Raw genomic sequence first — 27,361 nt, 5'->3', positions numbered from 1 at the left:
TAGGCCTCTTCCTAGGTCTTGTGACATCACGTTCATTGGTCACGTAGCCTAGGTGCAGCTCAGTAAAGTGAATAGGGCTTAGCTCCGATAGCAAGCACAGCCACTATCTAGTGGACAGCGTGGTACTTGGTGAACTATGAGGAGCAGCAGCGCTCACCAGAGCTCCAGTGAGCACCACAGCTTCCTTTCTGCATCACATTTATCATGTGTTGTAAATATTTTTTGACCCTCCTCGAAAAGAGGGCATAGCTTAGCAGAAAAGGGTTACGGCCTAACACGTGTCAGAATGTGCCAAAATGCAGGAATCAAGGAAAAGTCAGTAGATTTCATCTGAAGTCTTATTAAACATATAAGACTTCAGGTTTACGTTTTTTTTTTTCGGGTTCTAGATATTGATGACCTATCTTTAGACTAGGTCATCAATAGGAGATTGGTATGGGGCCAATACCTGCCACCCCCAGCGAACAGCTGCCCTAAGCAGCCACCGGTACCTGAAATAACACAGTGAACATAGCCAGAAGCAGACAGCTCTATCCAGGGCTGCAGCTATCGACTATTTTTGCAATCGAGTATTCTATCAATTAATCCAATGATTACTCTATGAGTACTCTAATAACAAAAAATGAATTAAAAGAACGTTTTTCTTTATAAAAACTCATCAGCCCCCCATGCCATCAGCTGCCCCCCCATGCCATCAGCTGCCCCTCAGTGCCATCAGCTCCTCCCTCAGTGCCATCAGCTTCCTCCCCAGTGCCATCAGCTGCCCCCCAGTGCCATCAGCTGCCCCCCAGTGCCATCAGCTGCCTCACCTAATGCTATCAGCTGCCCCCCATTGCCATCAGCTGCCACCCTAGTGCCATCAGCTGCCACCTCAGTGCCACCAGCTGTCCCTCCAGTGCCACCAGTTGCCATCCCAGTGCCATCAGCTGCCACGCAGTGCCATCAGGCTCCCCCTAGTGCCATCAGGCTCCCCCCAGTGCCACCAGCTTGCCACCAACTGCCCCCATGCCACCAGCTGCCCCCCAATGCCACCAGCTCCCCCCCCCCCCGTGCCATCAACTGTGATGGCTAACCTCCGGCACTCCAGTTGTGGTGAAACTACAACTCTCAGCATGCTCCATTCATTTCTATGGAGTTCTGAGAACAGCCAAGCAAGGGGTCATCTTGGAAGTCAGATTTTAACACAGCTGGAGTGCCGGAGGTTACCAGTCACAGGCCTAGGCCATAAAATGTGATACACATACACACTCATCCCGGCTGAGCATGTCCTGTATGTATTTTCAATGGCAATTAGGCGAAAGCCGCTGCCGAACACCTCTGGTTTATCTCGAGAGAGAGAACAAAAAATTCAGCGTCCCCGATCCTCCTCTTGCCTGTCATCATCTGTCAGGGGAGTCAGGAGCTTTCCATACTCATTCAATTAGATTAGTCAAAAAGTTTTACTGAAAATAACAAATTTCGCCGACAACACTCCATTGTGTATGGGGGCCAGTGATTTGGTTTCTTCACACCTGAGTTATAAAATTCATTCAGGAGTTTTATCTGGGATTCCACAATGTTTTACAAGAAGTCGAGCCCGCACCCTGCCGCTCCATTTAAAGTTGACAGCACTGATGGAAATTGACGAGCTGTATCATCACAACTTCAGTCAACCTCGTCTTTCTCTCATCTGTGTTTATACATCCTTGGTGCCTGTCGTCACCACAAATCTATCGGTTGTCATGCAGTTTTTTCCCCCCTACAAATCGCATTGAAGTTCGTAAAAGGAAAGATTGCAAAAAAGATTGAAAAAGGACAAATATGTGATCTATTGCTTGACTTTGATGTTAAAATGCATCTCCATTGATAGAGAACATCTGTGGGGCTGTAAGTTGTCGTAGCTGCGACCCCCACCGAGAGTTAGCACTAGTGGCATACAGAAGTCACATACTACATTGTCATGAGTGCCTTTGTGTGGCAAAATTTGCGATTTCTTTACCTTCTCTGCCACCAAAAAGGGGATTGGTAGGGTCACCTGTGGCTCAACACATTTACCAATAGGTGTGCCCGAACATTGACCTACACCTAGAATCTACACCAGCTTCTTGCTAGCAAAGATTTTATTTTTTGGCTCATGGACCTCATGAAGAAGATCCAGAATGATTGCTTCCTTATAATTCTGGCACAGCGTACACAGGTGGGAGGGGGTTGTTATTAAGAGTGGCATAAAAACGCCAGTCCTAATACCTTCTTCCCCGAATTTTCTTCCTTTTTAGCTCTCTATTGCTCCTGTCAGCTTCATTCAGGGCAAATGTAAGATAGTTTTATCCATAGCGGCACTTTGTGGTAGCTAGAATGGACATCCTGTGGCGTCCTCCAAAGCACCGCGTCCTTTCTGCTTCTTTAGGATAAGAACAGCCGATCCCTAGAAGTAGAGGTACACTTTGCATTTTGAGGTGGTTATATGAGAAAGGAAACCTGATATCGGTGGGATCCATCGTGGTGTGAAAGGGTATTTTCTATTATTGTCATTTTTTGGTGAAAGTTTTTGAATGACATTATTTCTACATTTTCTTCTATGTTTTGTGTTTACAGCATTTTAGCTGAAAATCCAATTTTTAACTCATTCCCTACATGTGTTTTCTTACAGCGGACATTGACGACATGAAAATCTGCTATGCGTTACGAGACAAGGAGAACGCAACAAGTGATATTTTCCATTTTACTGTTGAAGACAGTGGTGAGTGCCCATTTTATAGACAATGTACTAAAGTTATTGAATATAGTCAATACTAAAACCTACAAGAAAAAAACATCTAGAAGAAAAACATTCAGTGTATGGTGGTGACTTTGATCGTACCCGCTATTTAGCCTCCGTTGATGTAGTAATAATTGAATATTCGCTGAATTTTGCAGGAATACATTTATGTTTTTCACATTTCTTGGCTTTTGACCATTGCAATATTTTGCTCAATTGGCAAAATGTCTCATCCTACTGATCACGTTTTTTCCCTTGACACATGAGGAAAATCCCAGTAATTAAATTTGCATGTAGTATCGTAACACACTGGGGGAGACTTAGTAATTCTACTGTACTTGACTCTTTTTCTGTGTGGCAGGTACCAGATTTTTTCACAGAACCTACATCCTGTTGATGAGTCTTTTGTAGGTTTAAGAACCACTGCCATTGCCATTAAGGGGTTGTCCGACCTAGGTGTGGACCAACCCAATGCTCTGAACCTGCAGTCTACAGTCCCACCGCTCCCATGCTGCTGCCCCTTTCCTGGCCTTATGCAATCTCTTTTGGACTTGAAGTGGCTTGGTCCCTTGACCGCACTGGCCAGTCACTGGCCTCAGCAGTGACAAGTGCTATCACACTGAAGCCAGTGATTGGTTGGCCTCAGTGGACGTATGACCACGCCACTTCCGGACCGGTGGGGACCAAAAGTGGACTGTAACAGGGCAGCAGTTCATGGACGACTGATCTGTGGACAGGTGTGTTTTTTTTATTTATAATTTGGCACATGTTCAGTGCATTGGGTTGTTCAGCTCCTAAATGAGGCCCAAATGTTCCCATGCTGAATCTCAAGAATGTCTGAATATAATCTTAAGTATCCTTGTGCAGGTAAACCAAGGATAAATTATTAAAGCAATAGGGTAATTATGTATTTTGGGTAGACTTATCTTTTATTACGATATGAAGATGGCCACAGATAACTCAGCTTCTGACCCCATTAGTAGGCTGTCATACAGCCAGAAAAAGATTCAGATTATTATTCGCAGAGGATGAATAGTTAGATGTTATCCAATCTGGACACGGATATGTGTGGACAAATTGAACAATTATCCTGTTTCAGATGACAGATCAGCCAACTGAGTTCCAGTTTTTAACCCTAGCATGTAAATCACCATCACTTATATTATGGCCTGGTGTTTTTGATGGGCTTTTTTACGGTCATCTGCAGGAAGGTGTGTGCAGGAAAGTTTTTGGTCATGTTCTAAAATGATTGGATTAATATGGAGGATGCACACGGAATGTAAACTTGTGGTGGTTGCTGGGTTTCACTACATGCAACCAAAGCTGCTGACGAGAAAATTACATTATAATAATTCTTGTGTGTGAAGCAAATACATTCAGGTCTGTGCTGTGTTTTAGGTGGAGTAGATATTTTTGTTGTTGAAACGTATTTCTTTAGAACAAATTAAAATGCGTTTTTGCCATTGGCATCAATTGGTAAGTAATAACCTGTTGAGAATGTAAGATGATGGAGGTCGAGTATGGGTTAATAATGCAATGTGTGGAGCGACTCTGGTCTGAGAACAAAATAAATTATAATGTGGGGATAATAAAAAGCAAAAGGCTCTGTAGAATAGATAGATAGATAGATAGATATGAGAGATAGATAGATAGACAGACAGTACATGATAGATAGATAGATAGATAGATAGATAGATAGATAGATAGATATCTATAGAAGGTAGATGGATTTTTAGGATTAGCATATAATTTTAAGTGAAATTAGAGTCAGATGTTTTCCATCAATGGGGTGATAATCAGGCGTGAGCGGGGGACCTGTTTTATCTAAAGACCCGGGATCTATCAATGTCTGATCTGGCAGTCAGGCAGGTAATGTCCTCCTGGCATTCACCAAAGCCAGACTCGTCCATTAGTCTGCCAGACGGATACATCCTTCACTCCACAGAACACATTTCCACTGCACTAGAGTCTGTGCTTTGACGCTTGAAATTGTGCGCGGTGGTTAGGCTTGCATGCCGTTACAGTGGTTGGAAAACCACAAAATGAAGCTCCCGGCGCCCAGTGTTTGTGCTGATGTTGGTGGCAGAGAAGGTTTGGACTCTGTTGGTGACTTTTATGCACTATATGCCTCAGCACTCGGCAGCCCTGGTCTGTAACTTTCCGTGGTCTCCACTTCATGGCTGAGATGCTTTGGCTCCTAAACACCTTCTCTTTGCAATAATTCTGTGTGTTCCTGCCCAACATAATCTGTGGCGAATTGTACTGACATAATGCCGTCAGTACAATTCATTACAGCAGATAGTCTGGCAGAGACAAACAGCATTATAAATCATCATAATGCAGTGAAGTCACATGACAAGAGCAGAGTTCTGGACCAGAAATCACACTCCCACACAGAGCTTGTCTCTCGCAGTGCACTCGCTCATCGGAAACTAGTCTTATACTAGGGCCCTGTTGATTATGACAAAATTGTAAATCGTTATTGATTGAGCTTGGGTCATGACTCGGGGCGTGGCTTAGCACAGGGCTCAGCTGCTGCAGAACCTCATAATACACACCTCAGCTGCTGTAGAGTATCATGCTACACACCTCAGCTGCTGCAGAACATCAGTACACACCTCAGCTGCTGCAGAACATCATGATACACACCTTAGCTGCTGCAGACCATCATAATACACACCTCAGCTGCTGCAGAACATCATAATACACACCTCAGCTGCTGCAGAACATCATAATACACTCCTCAGCTGCTGTAGCGCGCACAAGAGGGTGCAAAAGAGGTTAAACTAGCCCCCAGCCAGCCCGTGACCTGCCCCTCACCTGCCTCAGTGCCACCCATTTCGGTAAATCTTGTCTACCAGTTCCACAGTCTGTTATTGCTAAACTTGAGGAGGACCTTTGATGACGTCAGTGTCATGTGACCGGGCACAGAGATTCGTGAGTCATGTGACTGAGTTCAGGACTGTAGGATGTTAGGATGGAGTTGCCGTAGAGTTCACGGCATCTGAGGGGTGAAATGTATGAGATCAGCTTGGCTGATCAGGATGATTGTCTGTTTTGTTTTCTTTTTCGATTTTTGTCCTAGCCCTACCTTATACCACTCACTGTTGATTGTGTAATATCTACTGTAGGAGGGAAGACATTTTACAAGCTGACTTGTTACAAGGGTGGCCTCCTATTATAGTGCTACACTGGAATTCAGTGAAGCTCTTTAGAACGAGCCATTCTTTCACAAATGTTTCTAAAGGCAGACTGCATGGCTAGCGGCTGGATTTTATACACCTGTGGCAATGGGACTGAATGAAATGTATATAATGTACCATGAAAGCTCTTTGAGACAGACATCCAAAATCACTTCAGGTGTGTAACCTGAACCTTTCAGGCCCCAGTACAAAATCCCCACCATTAATACTTATCAGTGTCCTCTTAGGTAGCAGAGGGACTTTGGACCTCCTCAGGAACCAACTGATACCTCTTCACCCCCTATAGCTACATGCATGTAAATTTGTCTTTATCAGAAGATAAATCCATGTATATAGGATCCATATAAGATCTATCAATGTGAACTTTAATATGAAAATTATAAATATATAATGACTGTCCTTAGGAAGACCTGGTAGGTCAGAGGATCAAGTTAATTTGGAAGTTTGTCGCATTCTCACTTATTGAAGAGATGTTCCCCTTTATATATCCTCATCTTAGATGAAGATTCCACCTTACATCAAGCTGATCATAGTACAGGTCTTCCTGAGTAATGGGACAGTATTTTTGGGGTTGAAGCTACTGCAGGGGAAACCAAGCATCAGAAGTCCATTGTTTATGACCCACATTATTACTGTAGCTACACATTTCTTTGCCCATTTTTCTTGTCATGCAATACATTTTTTTTTAGTCTACATGAGTTTCAATAAACGGGTAAGGAGACAACCCCTGGGTCTCATTCCCAGATGTGATTTTTGTTATTGCTTGTTTCTTGGGGTTCTGGAAAGATTTCTGCTGTTGTCAGCAGTTTAAAGATGACCCTTGCCTTAATTTACAGTATATCCCCTGGTGGTAGGAGCACTTTGATGATTTACATGCTGAGAATATATTGTTATGGACTGAGCTCTGGGCAAAGTAATGAATTTCAGTCATCATGCAGAAGACTGTTGATAGGCAGCTGTGCTTGAGGGCCAAAATCATCTCCAGCATGCTTCGCCACCTGACACCAGGGCTGACTTTGGCGTTTTGCCGCTCTCTGTTCGGGCTTGTTGTCCATAGTCATATTTATCTGACAGTCGGGTAAGACATTACTCAGTCAGACATACGCCATGATGTCACTCATATGATTTATCCGCTTGTATACACCCAGACTCCTGATCAGCTGTATGTACAATAGATTGTCCATTCTATGTTTCAGTCTTTATACATTTTGTATAGGATTAAAATGGATATAAAATTTGTATTCTGTAAATGTATTAATTCAGTGGAATTTACTTCCCATAAACTGCATCCCTCTTGAGCCTCAACAAGACTATCTTCTCAGTGGGTCTACTCAACTCTACTAAGGCTACTTTCACACTAGCATTGAGTTTTCTGGTATTGAGTTCCGTCATAGGGGCTCAATACTGGAAAAAAAAACGCTTCAGTTTTGTCCCCATTCATTGTCAATGGGGACAAAACTGAACAGAACGGAATGCTCCAAAATGCATTCCGTTCCGTTTAGTTGCGTTCCCAGACCGGAGATCAAACCGCAACATGTTGTAGTTTTCTTCCGTCCTGGGATGCGGAGCAAGACGGATTCGGCATTACCCCCAATGCAAGTCAATGGGGACAGATCTGTTTTCTCTGCCACAATCTGCCACAATAGAAAATGGATCCATCCCCCATTGACTTTCAATGGAGTTCATGATGGATCAATCTTGGCAATGTTAAAGATAATACAACCGGATCTGTTCATAATGGATGCAGATTGTTGTATTATAAGTAACGGAAGCTGGATCCAGCAAAAACGCTAGTATGGAAGTACCCTTAAAGGAGTTATCTCAGGAGCATTGTCACCACTTGAGTCCCCGCTATGTGAGAGCTTCTTCCATGTTGGCTGATTCAAACCGGCCATTTATTACACGTATAGTGGTTCAGATGAATGGCCACCAAGTTATATTTTATTATTTCTGTAGTGGCCATTACAGGAAAAATGGCTTGCTCGCCAAGGATTCCCAAGTTGGCTTCGGGAGCTGGCCCATGAATGTAGTTCAAAACAAATACCACTTCATGGGGTATCTACACTTATATGTCTCGCACTACCTGAATAAATAAATGTCTCGCCGTAATCTCGCGCATGCGCCGTGGAAAGACCAGTCAGCGCATGCGCAATGTGTTCTGTGAGGCCCATGCCAGGACACCGCACGGGCACTGACAGGCCTATTCACAGCGCATGCGCGAGATTACGGCGCACCAGGCATCTGAGGTCGGCGATGAGGAGTGAATAAATTAGCAGTGAGGCTGTGCTAGGCTCAAGAAAAAGGGGTGCGGTTGGGCTCCAACGGACAGAGGGACAGCCCCTTGGGCTCCTTATTTAGGTAATTTGCATATTAATAAAAGCGATTTTATAAACAAATTGCAAGACACAGGGACAGTAACACTAGTATATTGTAATATAAATCATGGAGACTGATGTGGTCATGTTAACAGCTCAGTAAGTTAAATCCTGGTGACAGAATCCCTTTAATGACATTCAAGTCAGTTGGCGCTTGTTTAAAGGACCTTTTACATACTTGTTACTAGGACTGCAATGATTCATTGAGGATTCGTTTGAATAACGTGACCATGGAGCGTGAGGGAGGTGAAGCCTTTCACTCACCGTCGGCACCGCGCTGCAGGGCCGTGCATGCACACATGGTCAGTGTGCTAGCTGACGCTGTGTGTGATGTCAGGTCCCTCCCAGTGCATGCTGGGAAGAAGACACGGTCCGTCTCCTGTGGACTTCATGTCAGCGCACTGCCAGGAAAGGTAAGTAGAAAGTTAGCACTAGCAGGGGCTCGAATCTGCCGGGGGGGGGGGGGGTGATGTTGGTGATTTGAAGGGGGCACCTGTGATTTGAAGGGGCTGATGGCGCTGGGGGACATGGATGGCAATGGCATGGGGGGGCTGATGATACTGGGGGAGTGGGGGACGTGGCATTGAGGGGCTGATTTGAGGGCACTGGGGGAGTGGGGGACATGGCATGGAGGGGCTGATCTGATGGCACTGGGGGAGTGGGGGACATAGCAATTGGCAATAGATGGCATGGAGGTACTGGGGGATTGGGGGGGCATGGCAATGGATGGCATGGAGGGGCTGATCACACTAGGGGAGTGGGGGACATGGCATGGAGGGGCTGATCTGATGGGAGTGGTGGGCATGGCATGGAGGGGCTGATCTGATAGCAGTGGGGGACATCACATGGCAATAGATGGCATGGAGGCACTGGGGGAGTGGGGGACATGGCAATAGATGGCATGGAGGGGCTGATGGCAATGGGGGAGTGGAGCTGACGGTACTGGGGTAGGGGAGAGCTGAAGGCACTGGGGAAAATGAGCTAATGGCACAGGGGGATAGTGGAGCTGATGGCACTGGGGGAACTGATGCACTTGGGCTGATCGCACAGCGGGGAACGAAGGGTGTTGGGGACTGATGGCAGGGGGTCTGATTAGTTTTTATAAAGGAAAACAGTCTATTAATTATTTTTTTCTTATTAGAGTACTTTATTATTCGTAAAAATAATCGGTAGAATACTCGATTGCTAAAATAATCGTTTGCTGCAGCCCTACTTGTTACTTTGCATATAGTCAGCAGCACAACATGTATTTACACAGGGCGATGTGCTGACGTCAAACTATGATCTTAGGTGCCGCATAAAAGATGCCATCACCCAGCAAACGAGTGTTTTGCTCATTTGTTTAGTGATCGACAGCACCTATACACAGACCAATTTTTGGGAACAAACATGGGAAGAGGGTATGCAAATCAGCACTTAGCAAGCTCCTATAAGTCAATGTTCAACCTTTTAAACAGGCCTTGAGACATGACTTGAATAATAACTAATCCAGCATCTCATCTGCAGAAAGCTGTTTTGGGGGTGATTGTCCCTCATCAGTGCAGAGCAGAGAGTTTTTAACTGGGTGAGAGGCCTAGGTTAGGATTCAAGGGGATGCTATATCTCCTTTTGGAAAGCCCCTAATTGGCATGAGGAGTCTTATAGGCCAGACAACGCTCCTCTGGAGTTCTGGGAAGAGGCTATGCAAATAAGCTCTTAGTGGGAACAAACAATCATAGGAAGGTTCCTTCCCATCAATCAACACATTCCTCGAAAATTGTTAAAGGACCCTAAGGGGGAGCTTCCTGCCCGCATTGATTGATGATATTAGGCACATTCATCCTCTTTGAAAAGAAGATAAAAAATACTGAACTTTATGATGTTCGGTGGATCATAGACACTGCAGGTGCCGAAGAACCTCTTTTAAAGAGAGAAGGATCCCTTCAGCTGCTCAGTTAAGGTGGATTCAGACGGGCCGACTGAGCAGCTGATTGTTGGGAAGGACATGTTCCTTCCCAACATTTGGCTGCTCATTCAGTAAAGGAGACTGCGCATCTACATGCAGCGATCTCCTTTAATCTATGAGGATGGGGGATCACTGGAGCAATCCCTCATCCTCATACAAAATGATGGTTTCTGAGCAGCAGATTGCTGTTTAGACAGCATGATCTGCATCTCAGAAACCATGGTTGTGGTGCCTTCACGAGCGACAGAATCACCCAATGAATGAGAGTTTCGTGCGATCATCAGGTGATCGGCGACACATTTAGATGGCCAGATGATCAGGAACGACCGTTCGCAGGAATAGTCGTTCCCAATAATGTGGACGATTATTGGTGCGTCTAAATGCACCTTTAGTGATTAACACAGATAAAGGAATTTCTTGTAGACATGATCTGTGACAGACTTCTTCAGCAGGAACAGGTATCATTATATACCTACCAGGGTCTAACATCAGCTGTGTTCAGATCAGAAATCTCCAAATGAATTCTCACTCGCTGGCTAAAGCAGCATTTGAAAATAAAGGAAGTAATTGATGATCAGCCGTTAGTTATCTGTGTTACGGCGACGCGACAGTCATACTCCCAAACAATTTGTAGTCTGCTATTTCATGTCCGCATACAATGCTTATCTCTTCCTGGTCACTTTGTTCCACCTCTTGACCACAACGTGAGTCGATATCAAAGCCTTCGTGGCTCAGGTAGATGTTGGCACAAGCTCAACGTTGCGCCGTGTCCTGGAGGAATCCAAGTCCGGAGAGTAAACAAGTTCTGGAGAGAACTTGAGACTCTTCTCCTGCTCGAGCGCTGCGATTGGCTGCGCTCTCAGCAAGGAAATAGAAAAAAAGTGAGCACGCCCCTCTATGTCAGTGTTTAGGAGCTGGTTTTTTGGGGCCCAGGCATCATGTGCCGTATTCATTATATTGATGAACGGTCCTCTTTAATTGAAATTATAGATTTTTTTGTCATTTATAGTCACTGCACAGTACAATTACTGTGTACCTCAGCTTATTCTCTTGCTAAAAATAGAAAAGCTTGAAATAGGTCGTGCTTATTCACTTTGGAGACCATATGATTCATTGCTTGGCACGGCACAGTGTGAGGAGGCGAGCCAAGTGTGGCTGTGAACTACCCTGCCAGATGCTTGCTCGCACCTGCACAACTTGTCCAAATGCAATTAAAGGTAACTTAATAATGTACTAATTAAGTATATCGCTAAATTCTGGATTGTTTCCAGCCATCAGAAGGCACAAAAGAAATCTGGAAGAACTATGCTGGGACGGAATACAAAAGATATATATCTCATCATAGTTTATGGTGGTCCTGGTTTCCCCTGCACTCTCAGGATCGTGGGTGATCCAGCAGGTAGGCCACCGCTGATCAGGGGATATCTTAGAGACATTTTATATGATAATGTACGCACATTTCATTTGAGAACAACTTATATTAGGATAACATAAGCATTATATTTGTGTTGTATTTCTTATTCTTGGTATTGAGCTTTAAAGGGAATTCCCTGAGAAACCAGGCACGATTGGGCAGACTTACTAATGAAAATGCGCCCGTTTTTGGTTCAATTTGCACCAAAAGAACTGGCGTGTATTAGGGCTGCAGCTGACAATTATTTGAATAATCGATTCGTCGTCGATAATTTCATCGATTAATTGGGAAAAAACACCAAAATGACAAAAAAAGAGGTTTATATGATTTTACTTGAAAAAGTATGTTCAAAGGCCATATTAAAACAATTTTAGGACTTTCATAATTATAAAAATTGTGCATTACAATGTAAAAAAGACAACATGTCCACATGGTCAGGGCTTAGGCTAGCTCTCTTCTTACACGCTATGTTACCTGTTGCAGAGAAGAGACGTTCCGACGGTGTGGATGTACAGCTTATAATTTATTGCACATTCAATCTCCAAGACTCGTACTCCTCCCTACTACTATTATCCTGATTACCTGGCTGAGTTATGGGGGGGGGGGGGGATCTGTGGATGGCACTGTTATGGGGGCATCTGTAGATGGCAATGGTATGGGGGGCATCTGTAGATGGCAATGGTATGGGGGGCATCTGTGGATAGCACTGTTATGGGGGCATCTGTAGATGGCACTGTTATGGGGGGGATCTGTGGATGGCAATCATGGCACTGTTATGGGGCATCTGTGGATGATAGGCACTGTTATGGGGGCATCTGTGGATGGCACTGTTATGGGAGGATCTTTGGATGGCTGGCACTGTTATGGGGGCATCTGTAGATGGCACTGTTATGGGGGGATCTGTGGATGACACATATGTGTCATCCACAGATCCCCCCCCCCCATAACAGTGTCCCTGTGTAGTGATTGTAAATGACCCTCAATACAGGGGTGGGGGCTGGCATTTTGGTTTTGTAATAGCAGCGGGGCCCGGTGTAGTCACTGTATTCTATTACACCGGGCCCCGCTCACCTAATCATATCTATCAAGTAGGGGATGTTAAACTACTTATAGTGCAAAATCACTCCAGACCCTAACTTACAAGTATTAAACTATCGCAGGAGGCCGGGCAGTTGAACGGGCAGCGGCAGCAGCGTAACTCACTACGTCATGCGCATGCGCCTTCATTCATAAAGTGGGAGGAGCAGGCGCGTGAAGTAGTGAGTTACGCTGCCACCCGCTCCCGCCCCCTTAGCAACAAATCGTCTGATTATTCGATAACTAGAACCGTCGACAACGAATCCCGTTATCGAATATTATCGATAATGTCGATTAATCGTTGCAGCCCTAGCGTGTTTGCTTTGCATCCAATTTACTAAATGTTTTACACACTTTTCAAAGTTTTTTAATCCTCATCTGACAAGGGAGGGTGGTTTCACTAATGGGCGTGGATTAATTGCGGCCACGTTTTGCAAAAATGGCCCAAAATTTGGGTGCATTTTTGGAGTAAAACTATGTCATCTTATATGCGGTGTAAACATAGATTAGACAGTTTATTTGGCGTACAGACAAATTTCTAGCATGAATCTGAAGCAGAATTTACGACACTTCGTATTCTTAGACAGTATAAAGTACAACACTATTAGTAAATCTGCCCCAGTGCCTTGTAGGTCTAGCTCAGATGAATGTAATGATGCCTTTCACTTAGGGCTCATGCACACGGCTGTAGCCACTTTTGAAGTCTGCAAATTGCGGATCCGCTAAACATGGATACCGTCTGTGTGCGTTCGGCATTTTGCAAAAGGGAACGTCCTGCCCTCTATAGAACTGTCCGATCCTTGTCTGTAAAAGGGACAAGATTAGGACATGTTCTATTTTTCTGCGGGGCCTTGGAATCGTGAAACTGTGGATCGGATGAGGACAAAAACAACGTCATATGCATGAGCCCTTAGCATTACGTTGCTTTATTCTGGTTAAAAAGTACTTTTCCTCCATACGCAAATGAGCAGTTGAGAAAGTGCCACGGGCGGTAAAGAAACCCCACTTATACCTAAATACTTAAACCAGTTTCTGGCATAGGGGTCATAGTAAATGACCTCCAATGACTTTTGGATTTTGTAATATTTTGTAATTTACCTAGCAGCCAGCATCACGCTGTTTAGTGGGTGGTCTGTATGCTGATCTCCAGCTTGGGTAACACTTGGAACAGTAGTCCATGTGGATTAATGATGTAACCCTTAGCTTATCTCTTATTGCTGTTTTATAGATGCAGTCTTCAAGAGAATATAATTTGTATCCTCTGTAATACCTGGCACCGACCGCTACTTAATCTGTTAAGTGATTGGTGCAAGGAGACATTCATGCCGATTGCCTCACACATACGTTTATTAGCTCGTCTACAGCTTGTTAGGAGAGGCCGTGCTCGGCTAAGAGCTGCTGCCCCCTGCTGTTAGCGATAGCTGGGGGTCTCAGCTACTGTCACTATGATATGTCAAAGGTTTTTATGACATTTAAGCATTTACTGTGGGGGTCATTTATCAAAACTGGTGTAATGGAAAACTGGCCTAGTTGCCCATAGCAACCAATCAGATTTCACCTTTTATTTTTCAGCACTCCTTTGGAGAATGAAAGGTGGAATCTGATTGGTTGCTATGAACAACTAAGCTAGTTCGACTTTACACCAATTTTGATAAATCTTCCCTTGTATGTCCATATGATATTTAGAAATCAAACTTGAATTGAAATAGATACGTAGCTACGGATGCCCGTCACCTCTCCATTATGTTCAGAGCAGGGACATAATTATTGGGGTAATCTTGGTGTGGGATTGACATAGGAGGACTTTTACATTGCATCAATCTTTATAATTTTTTTTTTTTTATAGTAAATATAAAGGAATATATCTAAAAGGGGTTTTCTTGGCTGCAGATATTTATGACCTATCCTCAGGATATATCATCAATATCAGATCGGTAGGTGTCCAACTCCCCCTGTCGATCAGCTGTTTGAAGAGGCCATAGCGCTTCATTGAACACTGTGGCTTCTTCCTAGACCAGTGATGTCACCATACATCGGTTACATGAACCCCTTCTGATCTGATATTGATGACCTGTTACAGTAGCGGATGTGGATCAGCTGTGCCCACTGAACAGATTTGGCTTGGGGCTACGTTATTAGGACTACTTGGGGCTATGTTATTATCCTGGCAGCCTCCTGGTCTTCACACTTTAACCCCCTATACAGTGATCTAGACACCGCTGCAGGGTATCCACCATTAACTCCTGGAGTAACCTCAGTTTTAGAGGCTGCTGATCCACTTGGTCAAGAGACAGCGGTGCGAAACATCAAGGAGTCAAGCAAAACTCAAGTCAGGGGATAAGCCGAGGTCAGGACAGGCAGCGTTTGTGCCATGCAAAATCAGTCCAAGGGTCAGGTTAGGCAGCACAAAGTCATTATGAGGAACAGGTAATGGAGAGGCTAGAGAGTGAAGTCAAATTCAGAGACAGGCAGTGGTCTGTACATGGACAGACAAAACAAGACAATGGCGCACGTTAGAAGGACACTAGACTACTAGAACATATTGCTCAGGTACCTTCCAACAAGGGAAGGTGCTCAAATGTACCCTAAGGGACACTGGCCTCTTTAAGATCAAGAGCAGAAACAGCTATACATGCCAGGAGGAAGCATGGGCATGGGCCACCAGATCACAACAAAGAAGGTACAGACCGCTGGCCTAATGCTACAACAATGAAAAGTGATAAAAATGTAAAAACTGATGGAATAAACAAGATGGGGTAAATGATTTTTCACGGCAGTGTATGTCCTGCCTTGAATGCTGTCATGTCTGACCATGTAGATGATATTTAGACATTCATAGTGCAAATGAAATATTTGGTCCATGGATTGAGAATTTAGAATAAGCTCTGCTGCTTCTGCATTGCTGTTACATTCCAGACCTATTTTCCATGACTCCAGAAGAGGCCTTCCTGGAAATGCCAAATACCCATCTCAAAATAGAGGCGAGGGATAGAGCGAGGTATTCAGTTGTACTGTGACCTGAATACAGCAGATGTTAGTAAACACACTAGGGCCACATTGCACAAGAGGAACACTGGACCCTAATAACCGGGCACTTTTTAATGATGGGCACATGACTCTAAGGCTACCTGCACACGGTGCGGATTACTGTATGTGCTGCTTGTCCGTGTGGATTCTCGTGCAGAAAAACCTCAGCATAATACAGTACCAGCAAAGTGAATGAAATTGCACAAATCTCATGTACACTTTTTGTACTTCTCTGTGGAAATTGACCCGCTATGTGGATTTAGAAATTTGCAGCATGTCAATTGTTTGTGCAATTTTTTTTTTTTTGTATGGATTTCACCCTTTTCAATGCAAGGGTTAGATCTGCGGGAAATTTGCATCAAAGTAACACATGGAGTTTTTGGCACTGATTTGATGTGGAAATGCACAGACATCCACACAAAAATAACACACAGATTTTCTGTTTTGAAACCCGCACCTATGTGCAGGTACCCCACACATAGCGGAAACGCAGTAGAGGTCAGTGCAGAAAATCTGCAGCATTTACAGTAGCAAAAAATGTGCATAAGTTGCATTTTTCACGATTAATGCTGAGGAGGCAGCTCTTATGGCATCTACAGTGCTAGCACACAATCTAGAGCCCCTTGATGACCATATAATGAACATGACATCGCTGACCTAGGTCTAGGCAGCAGAGCTCACCTGAGCGCCGCAGCTTCTTCAGTGGGCAAAAGTATGTGAACCTTTGCTTTCAAAATCCAGTGTGACTTCCTTGTGCAGCAAGAACTGCAACTAAGGGGGTCATTTATTAGGACTGGTGTTTTAGATGCTGGTCTTAATAACCCCTATATCTGGCAGTGGATCTGTCGGAGTTACAAAGTGGCGCCAGCCTTTACATAACTTCGGTGCATCCAGCGCCAATCTAAATGTAAGCCAGCTTCCTTGCTGGCTTACATTTAGACCATTTTCTATGCCTTCCCCGCCCACACTGTGCCCCACTTTTTTAGACCTGGCGTGAGCAGGGAAAAGTCACAGATTACGGAGCAAATAACCTTTGTGCCGCAATCTGCCCCAGAAATAAGCCTATTATAGGCGTATTTCTGGATAATAAATGACCCTGGCGTGGAGGAACTTTAGACCATTCCTCCGTACAAAGGAGTTTCAACTGTTGGTGAGTTTCTTCCCATGAACTGCTCACTTCGGGTTTTTCCAAAACATTTCTATTGTATTCAGGTCAGGACTTTGACTTTTGTCCATTCAAAATTATTACTTTATTTGATTTTAACCATTCTTTGATAGAATGACATGTATGCTTAGATGTGGGTCCCGAAGCAAAATCTTTCACAGAACCTTACATTTTTATGTACCATTTATAAGACTTATGTTTTCTTATATGGTGGTGAGGCCTTTGGATCCCCCTGGACCCAGGTTTGTCCTTTTCCTCTATACCCCCTATAACTACATCCCTGATTTGGAGTCACTTTACAAATATTTGACTCTGCTTACTGTATCTAGTGCTGATTATCAAAATTCACCAGAATTATAGACAATGGCATTACAATTTCCATTTTACGTCTTTACAATGGGAAAAAAGTTTTTTTAGTGCACTAATACTGTACACCAAATTATACCTTCTGGCGCAAAGACACGACCTCCGTAGATTAATAAAGGGTCTTTATTGGTGGGTGACCCACCAGGAGGTCACCCACCAATAAAGACCCCTTATTTATCTACGGAGGTCGTGTCTTTGCGCCAGAAGGTATCATTTGGTGTACTGTATTAGTGCACTAAAAAAACTTTTTTCCCATTGCAATACATATCATTCCTCTGGAGACTTGGCAACTCCACCTACGAGGACTGAGAAGATACCGGCTGCACCGACCCCTTGTCCTCACGAGTGTTGTGCCCACGTATGCACAACACTGTAAGGTGAGCACAACCATTGATGTCTTAATTCCATATGTTCATTATTGAATTTATTACCCTATGAGCGCCTTCCTATCTTTTCTCGCCACAATCATTTTACGTCTTTAGACATTTATGCTTTGTAGTATTTCTTGTGGTTCATGTGTGCCCCCCCCCCCTGCCCCCATCATTTATAATTATTCCTGACTACAACAGCCATAATACTTTTTTTTTTTTATAAGCACATATATCACTATAAGAGATGAGAATTGGACTAGCAGATACGGTACATTGGAGCCTTTTTCAATGATATTTAGATGATATTTATATATGACTGTAAAATGGCAGGTGTCTTCTGCACCTGGTCGGTAAGGAAGAGAAAAGGTCAAAAGACCAAAAATGGCTCAGAGCCAAATTTTCTTTTCTTTCAAAAACGGAATAATATATTTTCTTTGCGCCTCGCTGACACCTGTGGATCCACTTGTGTTCATACTGCTGGAAGCAGTGAATCTTCTCCGGTGTGGCTGCCTGATTAGGAGTCCTGTACTTTACCCTTGTCATATCTTGTCTGCTTACCAGTACTGTCTTTCCATATGGATGACATAGATGTTAGTGGGGATACACCGGTTGGAGTCCACTGCTCTATAAGATATTTTAGATTCCCAATTAAAGCCCGTGCCCCACAAAACATGTTCGCAAATGAACTCCACTTTAATAACTAAATTATCTGTGGCGGAGATGTTATCCATGTGTTCTAGTTTTCTAATACCAGTCAAATTTAGGTAGACATCCAATAGATCCCTTAGGGTTTTTATTACCATTGTATTATGTGTGAGAAAAAAAGCAGTCCTACATTGCCACTAGAGCTGGGAAGATGCCAGGAGCCCTCTGAACTGAACTTCTAATTGTCACAGGACCAGTGTTTATCAAGCTTAGGGTGGAGTAGACCAGGGGGCCTGCTGGATTCAACATGTCTTTGGGTGACAAGAGTGGATATTGATATTGTGGCTTCCATGTAATGCTATATCAGATACTAATGCCTGGTTGACCATGGCTTCCCTCAGCAAAATCTGTTATTTCTGATGAGACAACACCTTAAATTGCCCAGTAGTCCACATATACCTGGAGCCAGCCTGTTTGGCATACTTGAACGGGTGTCCAGGCAGCTTATCTCATTGTTTTCCTTCTAAACAGTTCAGACATGTATAATCCATAGAATGAGGACAACTTCTCTTATCATGCACACCTTTCCATAGGCCAACTTTTAGAACAGGACAATTTCAAAGGAAGCAATTTTCCGCAAACATAAACCTAAACTTGGGAGTCCAGGTGACTTCAGAAAGGAGAGGGACAAGTTAACTTTACCCTTTGACTACCCAGTGTGCTGCTTCCTATCTGGTGAATATATGTTATAGACTAGTCCTGTCTCCTAGAGTCCAGGTCTTGTATGTGAGGTGGCACAGCCGAGGACTGTATTAATGATTTCTGCATGTTTCAGTTCAAAGCTTAACGTGTTTGCTTTTGTTTTAAGCGTTTCTATTCTGCACTTGAATTCTTAGCATGCCTGAACTAGTGCTCTACCTGCCGATAAGCAAGCTCCTCGTATAAATGATGGAGCTTCCCCCTGCCCCTTGATTAATGAAGCATTTAGTACAAGACTTAGTCATCTGGTTTTATGGGACTTCTGTATTTGTTTAATGCTGCAGACTAATCAATTACTATATCTAAATAAATGGAGGCTGAGAGAGAGGGCAATTCTTTCATTAATGGAACCGGAGAGGTGCCAAATTCTCAAACGCTATAGTAAAAGCATAAAATATTATACCTGTAAGATGAGAACAAACGTAATATCTGCTATTATCATTTCTGAATTCAGAACATTCTTTTTGTCACTGTTCTACTACTGGTTTTGTAATATTTTAGATATTGCACTTCTGCATTATCAGAATTTGTGCGATGCTTTCTATCTCCTTTCTAGAAGAAGAAGAATATATAAGGGCATTGCCTGACCCAACCCTAACTCTGGCAGTTTTTTTCCTTGGCCAAAGTCTTACTTACCTGCACTATCCAGCAGTAGAGGACATATGCTGGAGATCTCTGCATTACAGGACACTAGATAAGTAAGGCCGGCCAAAGGTCAATTAACATTTAGGGCTCATTCAGACAGCCATATGCTGTCCGCAAAAAAATGTGGATCTGTTTTTTGTGTGGATTAGATTCTGTCCCATTCACTCCTATAGGTCCCTTTTTTTCTATTGCGCGGCTCAACAAAAAAATGAAACATGTCCTATACTTGTCAGTGAAAATCAGGACATGGCCCTATTGAAGTCTATGGATCAGCAAAAAAACTGAATGCAATCCGTTTTTTTGCGGACATGATGAACTGTCCGCAAAAAAAGGATCCGCATTTTTGCGGACAGCATACGGCCGTCTGAATGAGCCCTTTAGAGTGAGGCTACATGGCAATCTTGGCTGCGATACCTGTCGCATGAACAAAGATGGCAGTGTAGCAGTGCAGCCATTGAACTGAATGAGGCTACAGTGCTACTTGCAAGACGCCACAACCCCAGAATTCAAAAATCAAGCAGTGTTGTATTTTTTTTCGATTCTGGGGTCAAAGTCACAGCAACTTGTGAGCCACAGTGCAATCCCATTCGGTTTAACTGCACTGCGACACAGTGTTATTTAGTCGTGGGACGGGTGTTGCGGCCAAGATCGTCTTGTAGCTCCAGCCTAAAGTTAATTTCCATCACGAGCGGTATATTTCATATTCAGATGCTAAGAGTAAGGGATCGTGCTGCTTTACCGAAGTTCGAGCTTCAATTCCCTCCACAGCCGATGGCCCAAAGCGTTGTTGTGCTGGGAAAAGTTTTGAAGGGGGATGCAGTACTAAAGCAGCATGTCTGCCCCTTTAATTCCAGGATCAGTGCAGGTCTCAGACGTCAAAACCAATCCAATTAGGGCTCATTCACACGACCGTGGTTAGGTTCTTTGAGCCCCTCTTCAACTAGCGAGGATAGACAATGTTTGGCTGAGCATTTCTGTCCCTTCATCTAACCAATCATTCGGGGTCTCAGCACCTGGATCCCCACCAGTCAAAACTTTTGACATGTCAAATGTTTTGTAAAAGTGCACTTAAAGTTTCAGGATTTGGGCCTTATTACACCTGCAGATAAAGCAGGCGATTGTCGGGAAGGAAGCGTTCCTTCCCGACTATCGCCTGCTCGCTAGCAGAGGAGATCGCTGCTATTACATGCAGCGATCTCCTCCTCGGTATGGGGACAAGCAATCGCTAACACCATCAGTCGTCCCCATACTGAATCACTGATTACACGCCACAATCTGCCGCCAGCAAATTATCATTTTTAAACCTACTAAAAGATTCCAATTGCCTGTTGATCGGGTAATCTTCGGCAGTATTACACTGCCAGATCATCGCTAACGAGCGTTCATACGAATGCTTGTTAGCGATGATCTTCACAATTATCTTCAGGAGTAATAGTCTTGAATTATTGGTCACCTATACTTAGGTCATTAATATCAGATTGGTGGGTGTCTGTCTTCCGGCACCCCTGCCGCTCAGGTGTCCCTGGTGAACGTTTACGGCAGGCTGTTCCAGCAGAGAAGAGTCTGCCGGTGTTTACCGGAGTTAATAGATCACTGCTGGATCCCTATTGACTATAATGGGATCCGGAGTTGATCTGGCCACTTTCCGGCATAAATGCTGGGTTCCGGTCAGACAGATATCACTGCATGCAGCGTTTTTTGTCCAGCCGACAGCTGGTATTTATGCCGGATCTTTTCTAGCGGAGATATGAACGCAGCCTTAGGCCTCTTTGCTGTAGCCATGTTGGTTTACTGTAGCGCCGCCCCCGTTCACTTTTCTTCCGGCAGCTAATAGTTCCCAGCCATTATTTGTAGCTGGTGTATGCTGTCTCTACCATTGTGTCTGGATTTTCATTCCTTTTGAGTTATTCTCCTAGATTCATGTAGACTGGTTGTCTTTTATTTATGCATTAAATAAAGTGGACTTTATGGCCAGTCCGCGAGATCTCTGAGGCGCCCGCATCTTGTAATGGATTGGCGGGGGAGATGTGTATCCATTGATGACATAAATAATTCTTAGGCATGAAATACTTGCCTGATGCACATTGTACTAGGTATTAAAATGAAGCGTTTGGAGAAAATATGAAAAAAAAATTGTATGAAAATGACAAATAATATTTTTCAAATATAAATATGACTAGCATGTTTGCACGCAACAATCTCCAGGAAAAATGTATGGGTTTAGCGTGCGTACTTCCCTTGAATTCCATCTGTTAAGCCCCACAGTCTCTGTATACATTTCTTTACTTCAACGGGGCATAAAAAGAATTGTGGTGTTTTTACAATCTTAGTTTCCACTGGCATGTTTAATACGCACGTACCTGATGGTAGATGAATGTTGTAGCTGCGCTTGTCCCTTATGGCTTCACTTAAAGAAATTCTCTACATCGGAAGAGAGGCCTCGATTATAACATCAAGTTATTGGAGGGGAAGGTGGGATCTTCTGTTAAGAGTGGCTGTAGAGAGTGTCTCCCTTGCTCTTAAACAGGTTGTCCCATGAAAAATATTCTAGTTTTAAAACCAGCACCTGAATCTGAACACTTTTTTAATTGAAGGTAATTAAAAATTTAGCATAGCCACTGAGCTATTCAATAAAATGTACCTGTATAGCGTTTGTTTTTTCTTATTTCTTTGTCCAGCTCACTGACATGGCCGCACATGCTCAGTTTCATCCTCCAACTGCCTCCTGAGCTGTGATAGGGAGAGCTGAGACACGCCCCCTGAGCTGCAGCAGAAAAGACACGCCCCTTGAGCTGTCAGCTTGATATAAATCTAGCAGAGCAATGAATATGGAGATCTTTGGATCCATGAGAGGTACAGGGCTGGTTCTGGCTTTGTTAGAAAAAGGTTGGCATGTACTTTATTATGTCTGGGCCAGAAAGGGTTAACATTTAAAAAAAGAAACATTACTCGCCCTCACTGATCCCCACTGCTGCCATTACAACATTTCTCCCCACTGCTCTCCACCTGTTCCTGGCTCTAGACACATTGCCAATCACTGGTCACAATGGTCACCCGCCTCAGCAAGTATTTGGCTGAACAAGCAGCAGGGACCTAAGCGTTGGAACGGCACTGCCATGGGAGGGGGGAGGTTAGTGAAGGTGAGTACTTTATATATTTTTTTTAACCCCTTTTTAAAACACATTTTCTCTAGAAAACACACCTAGCAAAAAAGATACTCTTTACCGTCAATCTTAACATGAGATTTCCCCCTCCCATAACTATAAACTATAAAAATGGGTTTTCCACCAGCGGCCCTGTGGTGATTGCCCCACATTGCTTTCAGTGGAAAGCAGTGCAAAAGATCGCGGGGCAGCGGTTTAAGGCTACATGCACACGAACGTTGTTTGTTTCCGTTTCCATTCACTTTTTTTTTTTGCGGATAGGATGAGGACCCATTTATTTCAATGGGTCTGCAAATAATGCGGACAGCACACCGTGTGCTGTATGCATCAGTATGTCTGTTCCATAGCCCCGCAAAAAGAATAGAACATGTTCTTTTCTTGTCCGTTTTAGGCATTGTTACAATAGATCCGCCCCAAAAAAATGGATGGCATACGAATGTTATAAATTTTTGGGGGGCGGACCGCAAAACACATACGGTCATGTGCATGTAGCCTAAAGCTGCGACTGCGGCAAGAAGGGACATGTCCCTTCTTGACATGGTGTGGTGTCTGCTCAATGGAGCTAAGCCGAGAGCAGGTCCACAGCCTCTAAAGTTAACAACCGTGTGAACGACCCCTAACGGAAATATGAAATGCAGGGCACACAAGTATTTTTTGCTACTGTAATTTTTGTTTATTAGCTGGCATTTTTTGGATTTGAAAAACGCAGTATGCTGAAGCTTTGGTGTTTTTTTCCTGGCATTTTGACAGCGGAAAAAAACTGCAGAAAAAACGTGGTTCATATAATGAAACTGGACAACCCCATCCAAATATTAAAGGGGTTGTCTTATCTAGGGCTGCAACGATTACTCGATGTTATAGAGTCAAAAAAATCCTCAATGCAATTTCCCTGCATCGAGGATTTGTTTAAATCACGTGACCACGGAGCGTGACTGAAGTGAAGCCTCTCACTCACCGCTCCGTGGCCTCCCTGAAGCCTCTGCTGGAGTGTCAGTACCCGGCAGTACCGGGGCTCGGTCGTGGTGCGGTGCGGGCACACGTACTGCTGGCCCTGTCTGCGGGGAGCCCAGGAAGCGCTGCCGGCTATGCCAGGGGGACATGGGGCACCCACCCTGCTGGACCTGTCTGCAGATTAGGCAACTGGCCGACAAGTGTGTGCCCGGGAAGAGCTGGCAGCAGCGTGATATCGCCGAGCTGCTGGAGGACGGGGAGCACCAGTAGGCATTGGCCAGGATCTGCTCCGCCATAGACACAGGTAGGAAGCCTGCTACTCATAGAGATCTGTGCCTGGGAAAGCTGGGTGGCAGCAGCACTAGGCTCTCCCAGGCTCCTGAATGCCAACACTATGGTACTACTGCTGTGGCTACAATGGAGCAGTGGGGTGACCCCTGTGTGGTGACCACTGGGGATCAGCGGGGTAGTGAGCCCTGCGCGGTAACTACAGGGGGGGACATAGCAATGTATGGCATGGAGGCACTGGGGGAGGAGGACATGGCAATGGATGGCATGGAGGGGCAGATGGCACTGGGGGAGTGGGGGACATGGCCTCTGATGGCACTGGGGGAGTGGGGCTGATGGCACTGGAGGAAACGAAGGGTGTTGGGGACTGATGGCAGGGGTCTGACCAGTCTATTAATTATTTTTTTCTTATTAGAGTACTCGAGTAATCGTAAAAATAATCGGTAAAATACTCGATTACTAAAATAATTGTTTACTGCAGCCCTAGTCTCATCTCTCCGTTACTAAGGCAAGATGAGACAGTCCCGACCACCTTCCGGCACAACAAGCTGTGTCTGAGTTAGGGAGACCCCATAGCTTGTTGTGCTACGCTAGTCGCTCTCATTCACGGCAATGAGAGATACCGGAACCGCGGCTGGTAAGGGCGAGATGAGACACCCCCTTTAATATCTCATCTGTCGACACTCTTACTTATTTCACTAAACTAAAACTTTTGGACTTTTCTTTGCTTCCGTTTGCAGTCCAGGGTTGACTGAGAATGATCTTTGACCCTGGGCATTAAAGGTGTTTTGCAGGAATTAAATATTTATGACTTATCCTCCAGATCAGGTATCAGCAACCTTCGGCACTCCAGCTGTTGCAAAACTACAACTCCCAACATGCTCCTTTCACTTCTGTGGGAGTTCAGAGAACAGCCAAGCAAGTGTGCATGCTGGGAGATGTAGTTTCACAACACCTGGAGTGCCGGAGGTTGCTGATCCCTGCTCTAAGGTGGTCATCAATAACCTGATCACTGTGAATACATGTCACTGCTTTCCAGCCAATCAGATATTTGAAGGGGCAGAGTCCTACAGTCTCTTTTTACTATTCCAAGCACAGCGCCTTACACTGTATAGTGGCAGTGCTTGGTATTGCATCTCAGTCCCATTCACTAGAATATGACTGAGATGCACAAAGAACATGTCGTCAATGAACATCACGTCACAGGCCTAAAAAGAGGCTTCTGTGCTCTGTCTCTTCAGACAGCTGATCGGCGCTGGTGACCTCTACCCATCAGATATTGATAACCTACCCTGAGGATAGATCATCGATATTTAAACGCCGGAAACCTTCTATAAAGGTCATGGACCCTTTACCAGCCGCTATGCCCATGATACCTGGTTAGGGTAAATAAATTGCCCTGTATCTGACTAGGGGGCCATTGACTATTCTGCAGGAGGTACAGTACCTCACCAGGATGCCTTTTCGAGGAGTATACCAATCTGTATATGTTATTGGACAGCAGGGGTGGGTTATGACAGCTGCGTCCGATAAAAGAGCTGCTGACAGATGCCAGCTGCTCGACTCTCCCTTTTTTCGTGCTAATCTCTAACAGCAAACCTCAGCGGATAAACAGGTTGCTGCATACAGTCAGACTCTGAATGTACAGCATATGCCATTCCACAAGTGGAGCGCTCAGTCCCGGGCCCTAATGCAAAATCTGACCCAGTGTCCCTATCTTCATGTGTCATTTCTGACGCTGGGTTCAGACCTGAGCGTACTTGAAGTTGAACGTACGCTCTGTATGCGCGATTGTACGGGCGTTTGCAATCGCGCATACAAGCGAGACAAGCGAACGCCCATTGTCGCGCGTTCCCGCTGAATTCTATGTACGGGAATGCGTGACAAGTTGCCCCAAAGAAGATCATGTACTTCTTGGGGCGTCGGGCGTTTTACAGCGCGTTCGTACGTACTGTAAAACGCTCAGGTGTGAACCATTCCCATAGGGAATCATTGGTTCTTGCCTGTTGAGCGTTTTACAGCGCGTAGGAACGCGCTGTAAAACGCTCAGGTGTGAACCCAGCCATAGGCTACATGGACACGAACGTGGCGTTTTTTGCGGTCCGCAAAAAACGGAAGCCGTCCGTGTGCCTTCCGCAATTTGCGGAATGGAACGGGCGGCCCATTGTAGACATGCCTATTCTTGTCCGCAAAACGGACAAGAATAGGACATGCTATATTTTTTTTTGCAGGGCCTTGGAACGGAGCAACGGATGCGGACAGCACACGGAGGGCTGTCCGCATCTTTTGTGGTCCCATTGAAGTGAATGGGTCCTTTTTTTGCGGCTCGGATGCGGACCCAAAAAAGAGTAGTGTGCATGAGGCCTTATACTGGTGCCTTGTGGCAGAGTGACATTTAGGGACCAGGACTCAGCTGGTACCACGGATTTTCGAACGTCACCTACGACACAGGACAACTGGTTCAGCCAGTTTGATTTTGTGCTGTTTGAGAGAACGTTGTATTTATTAGGGATTTTATAAGCTTTTTACAGTTTTAGGCTACTTTCACACTAGCGTTCGTCGGTCCGCTCGTGAGCTCCGTTTGAAGGGGCTCACGAGCGGACCCGAACGCAGCCGTCCAGCCCTGATGCAGTCTGAATGGAGCGGATCCGCTCAGACTGCATCAGTCTGGCGGCGTTCAGCCTCCGCTCCGCTCGCCTCCGCACGGACAGGCGGACAGCTGAACGCTGCTTGCAGCGTTCGGGTGTCCGCCTGGCCGTGCGGAGGCGTGCGGATCCGTCCAGACTTACAATGTAAGTCAATGGGGACGGATCCGTTTGAAGATGCCACAATATGGCTCAATCTTCAGGCGGATCCGTCCCCCATTGACTTTACATTGAAAGTCTGGACGGATCCGTACGAGGCTATTTTCACACTTAGCTGTTATATGCTAAAATAATGCAGACGGATCCGTTCTGAACGGAGCCTCCGTCTGCATTATTATGATCGGATCCGTTCAGAACGGATCCGATCGAACGCTAGTGTGAAAGTAGCCTTAGTTGTATCCGACCACCCTATAAATCCATAACATTTCTTTACCTGTAGCCCTATGCTATAGATTTGAGCAGGAAGGGTTAACAGAACAGCGCAGGAGTCCATAAAACCTGCCCATGTGAATGTGCACCTCAGTTATTTCCGTGACACATGAGAAATGATCCCGTCTTACGCTTGGGATCTTTACTTTACATTC

General features: G+C 44.7%; 1 protein-coding gene across 1 annotated transcript in view; it reads left to right on the top strand.

The window, feature by feature from the left end:
* FREM2 (FRAS1 related extracellular matrix 2) overlaps positions 1-27,361 on the top strand; it is a 188,168-nt gene that overhangs the window by 26,477 nt on the left and 134,330 nt on the right. The window contains 1 exon segment of the mRNA XM_044283639.1: positions 2,630-2,719. Within this exon segment, the coding sequence (XP_044139574.1) occupies positions 2,630-2,719 (90 nt within the window).

Source organism: Bufo gargarizans, chromosome 3 (genome assembly GCF_014858855.1).
Source record: "Bufo gargarizans isolate SCDJY-AF-19 chromosome 3, ASM1485885v1, whole genome shotgun sequence".
Classification (NCBI taxonomy): domain Eukaryota; kingdom Metazoa; phylum Chordata; class Amphibia; order Anura; family Bufonidae; genus Bufo; species Bufo gargarizans.
The sequence above is the reverse complement of the archived record's forward strand: the minus strand, read 5'-3'. Positions and strand labels throughout refer to the sequence as shown.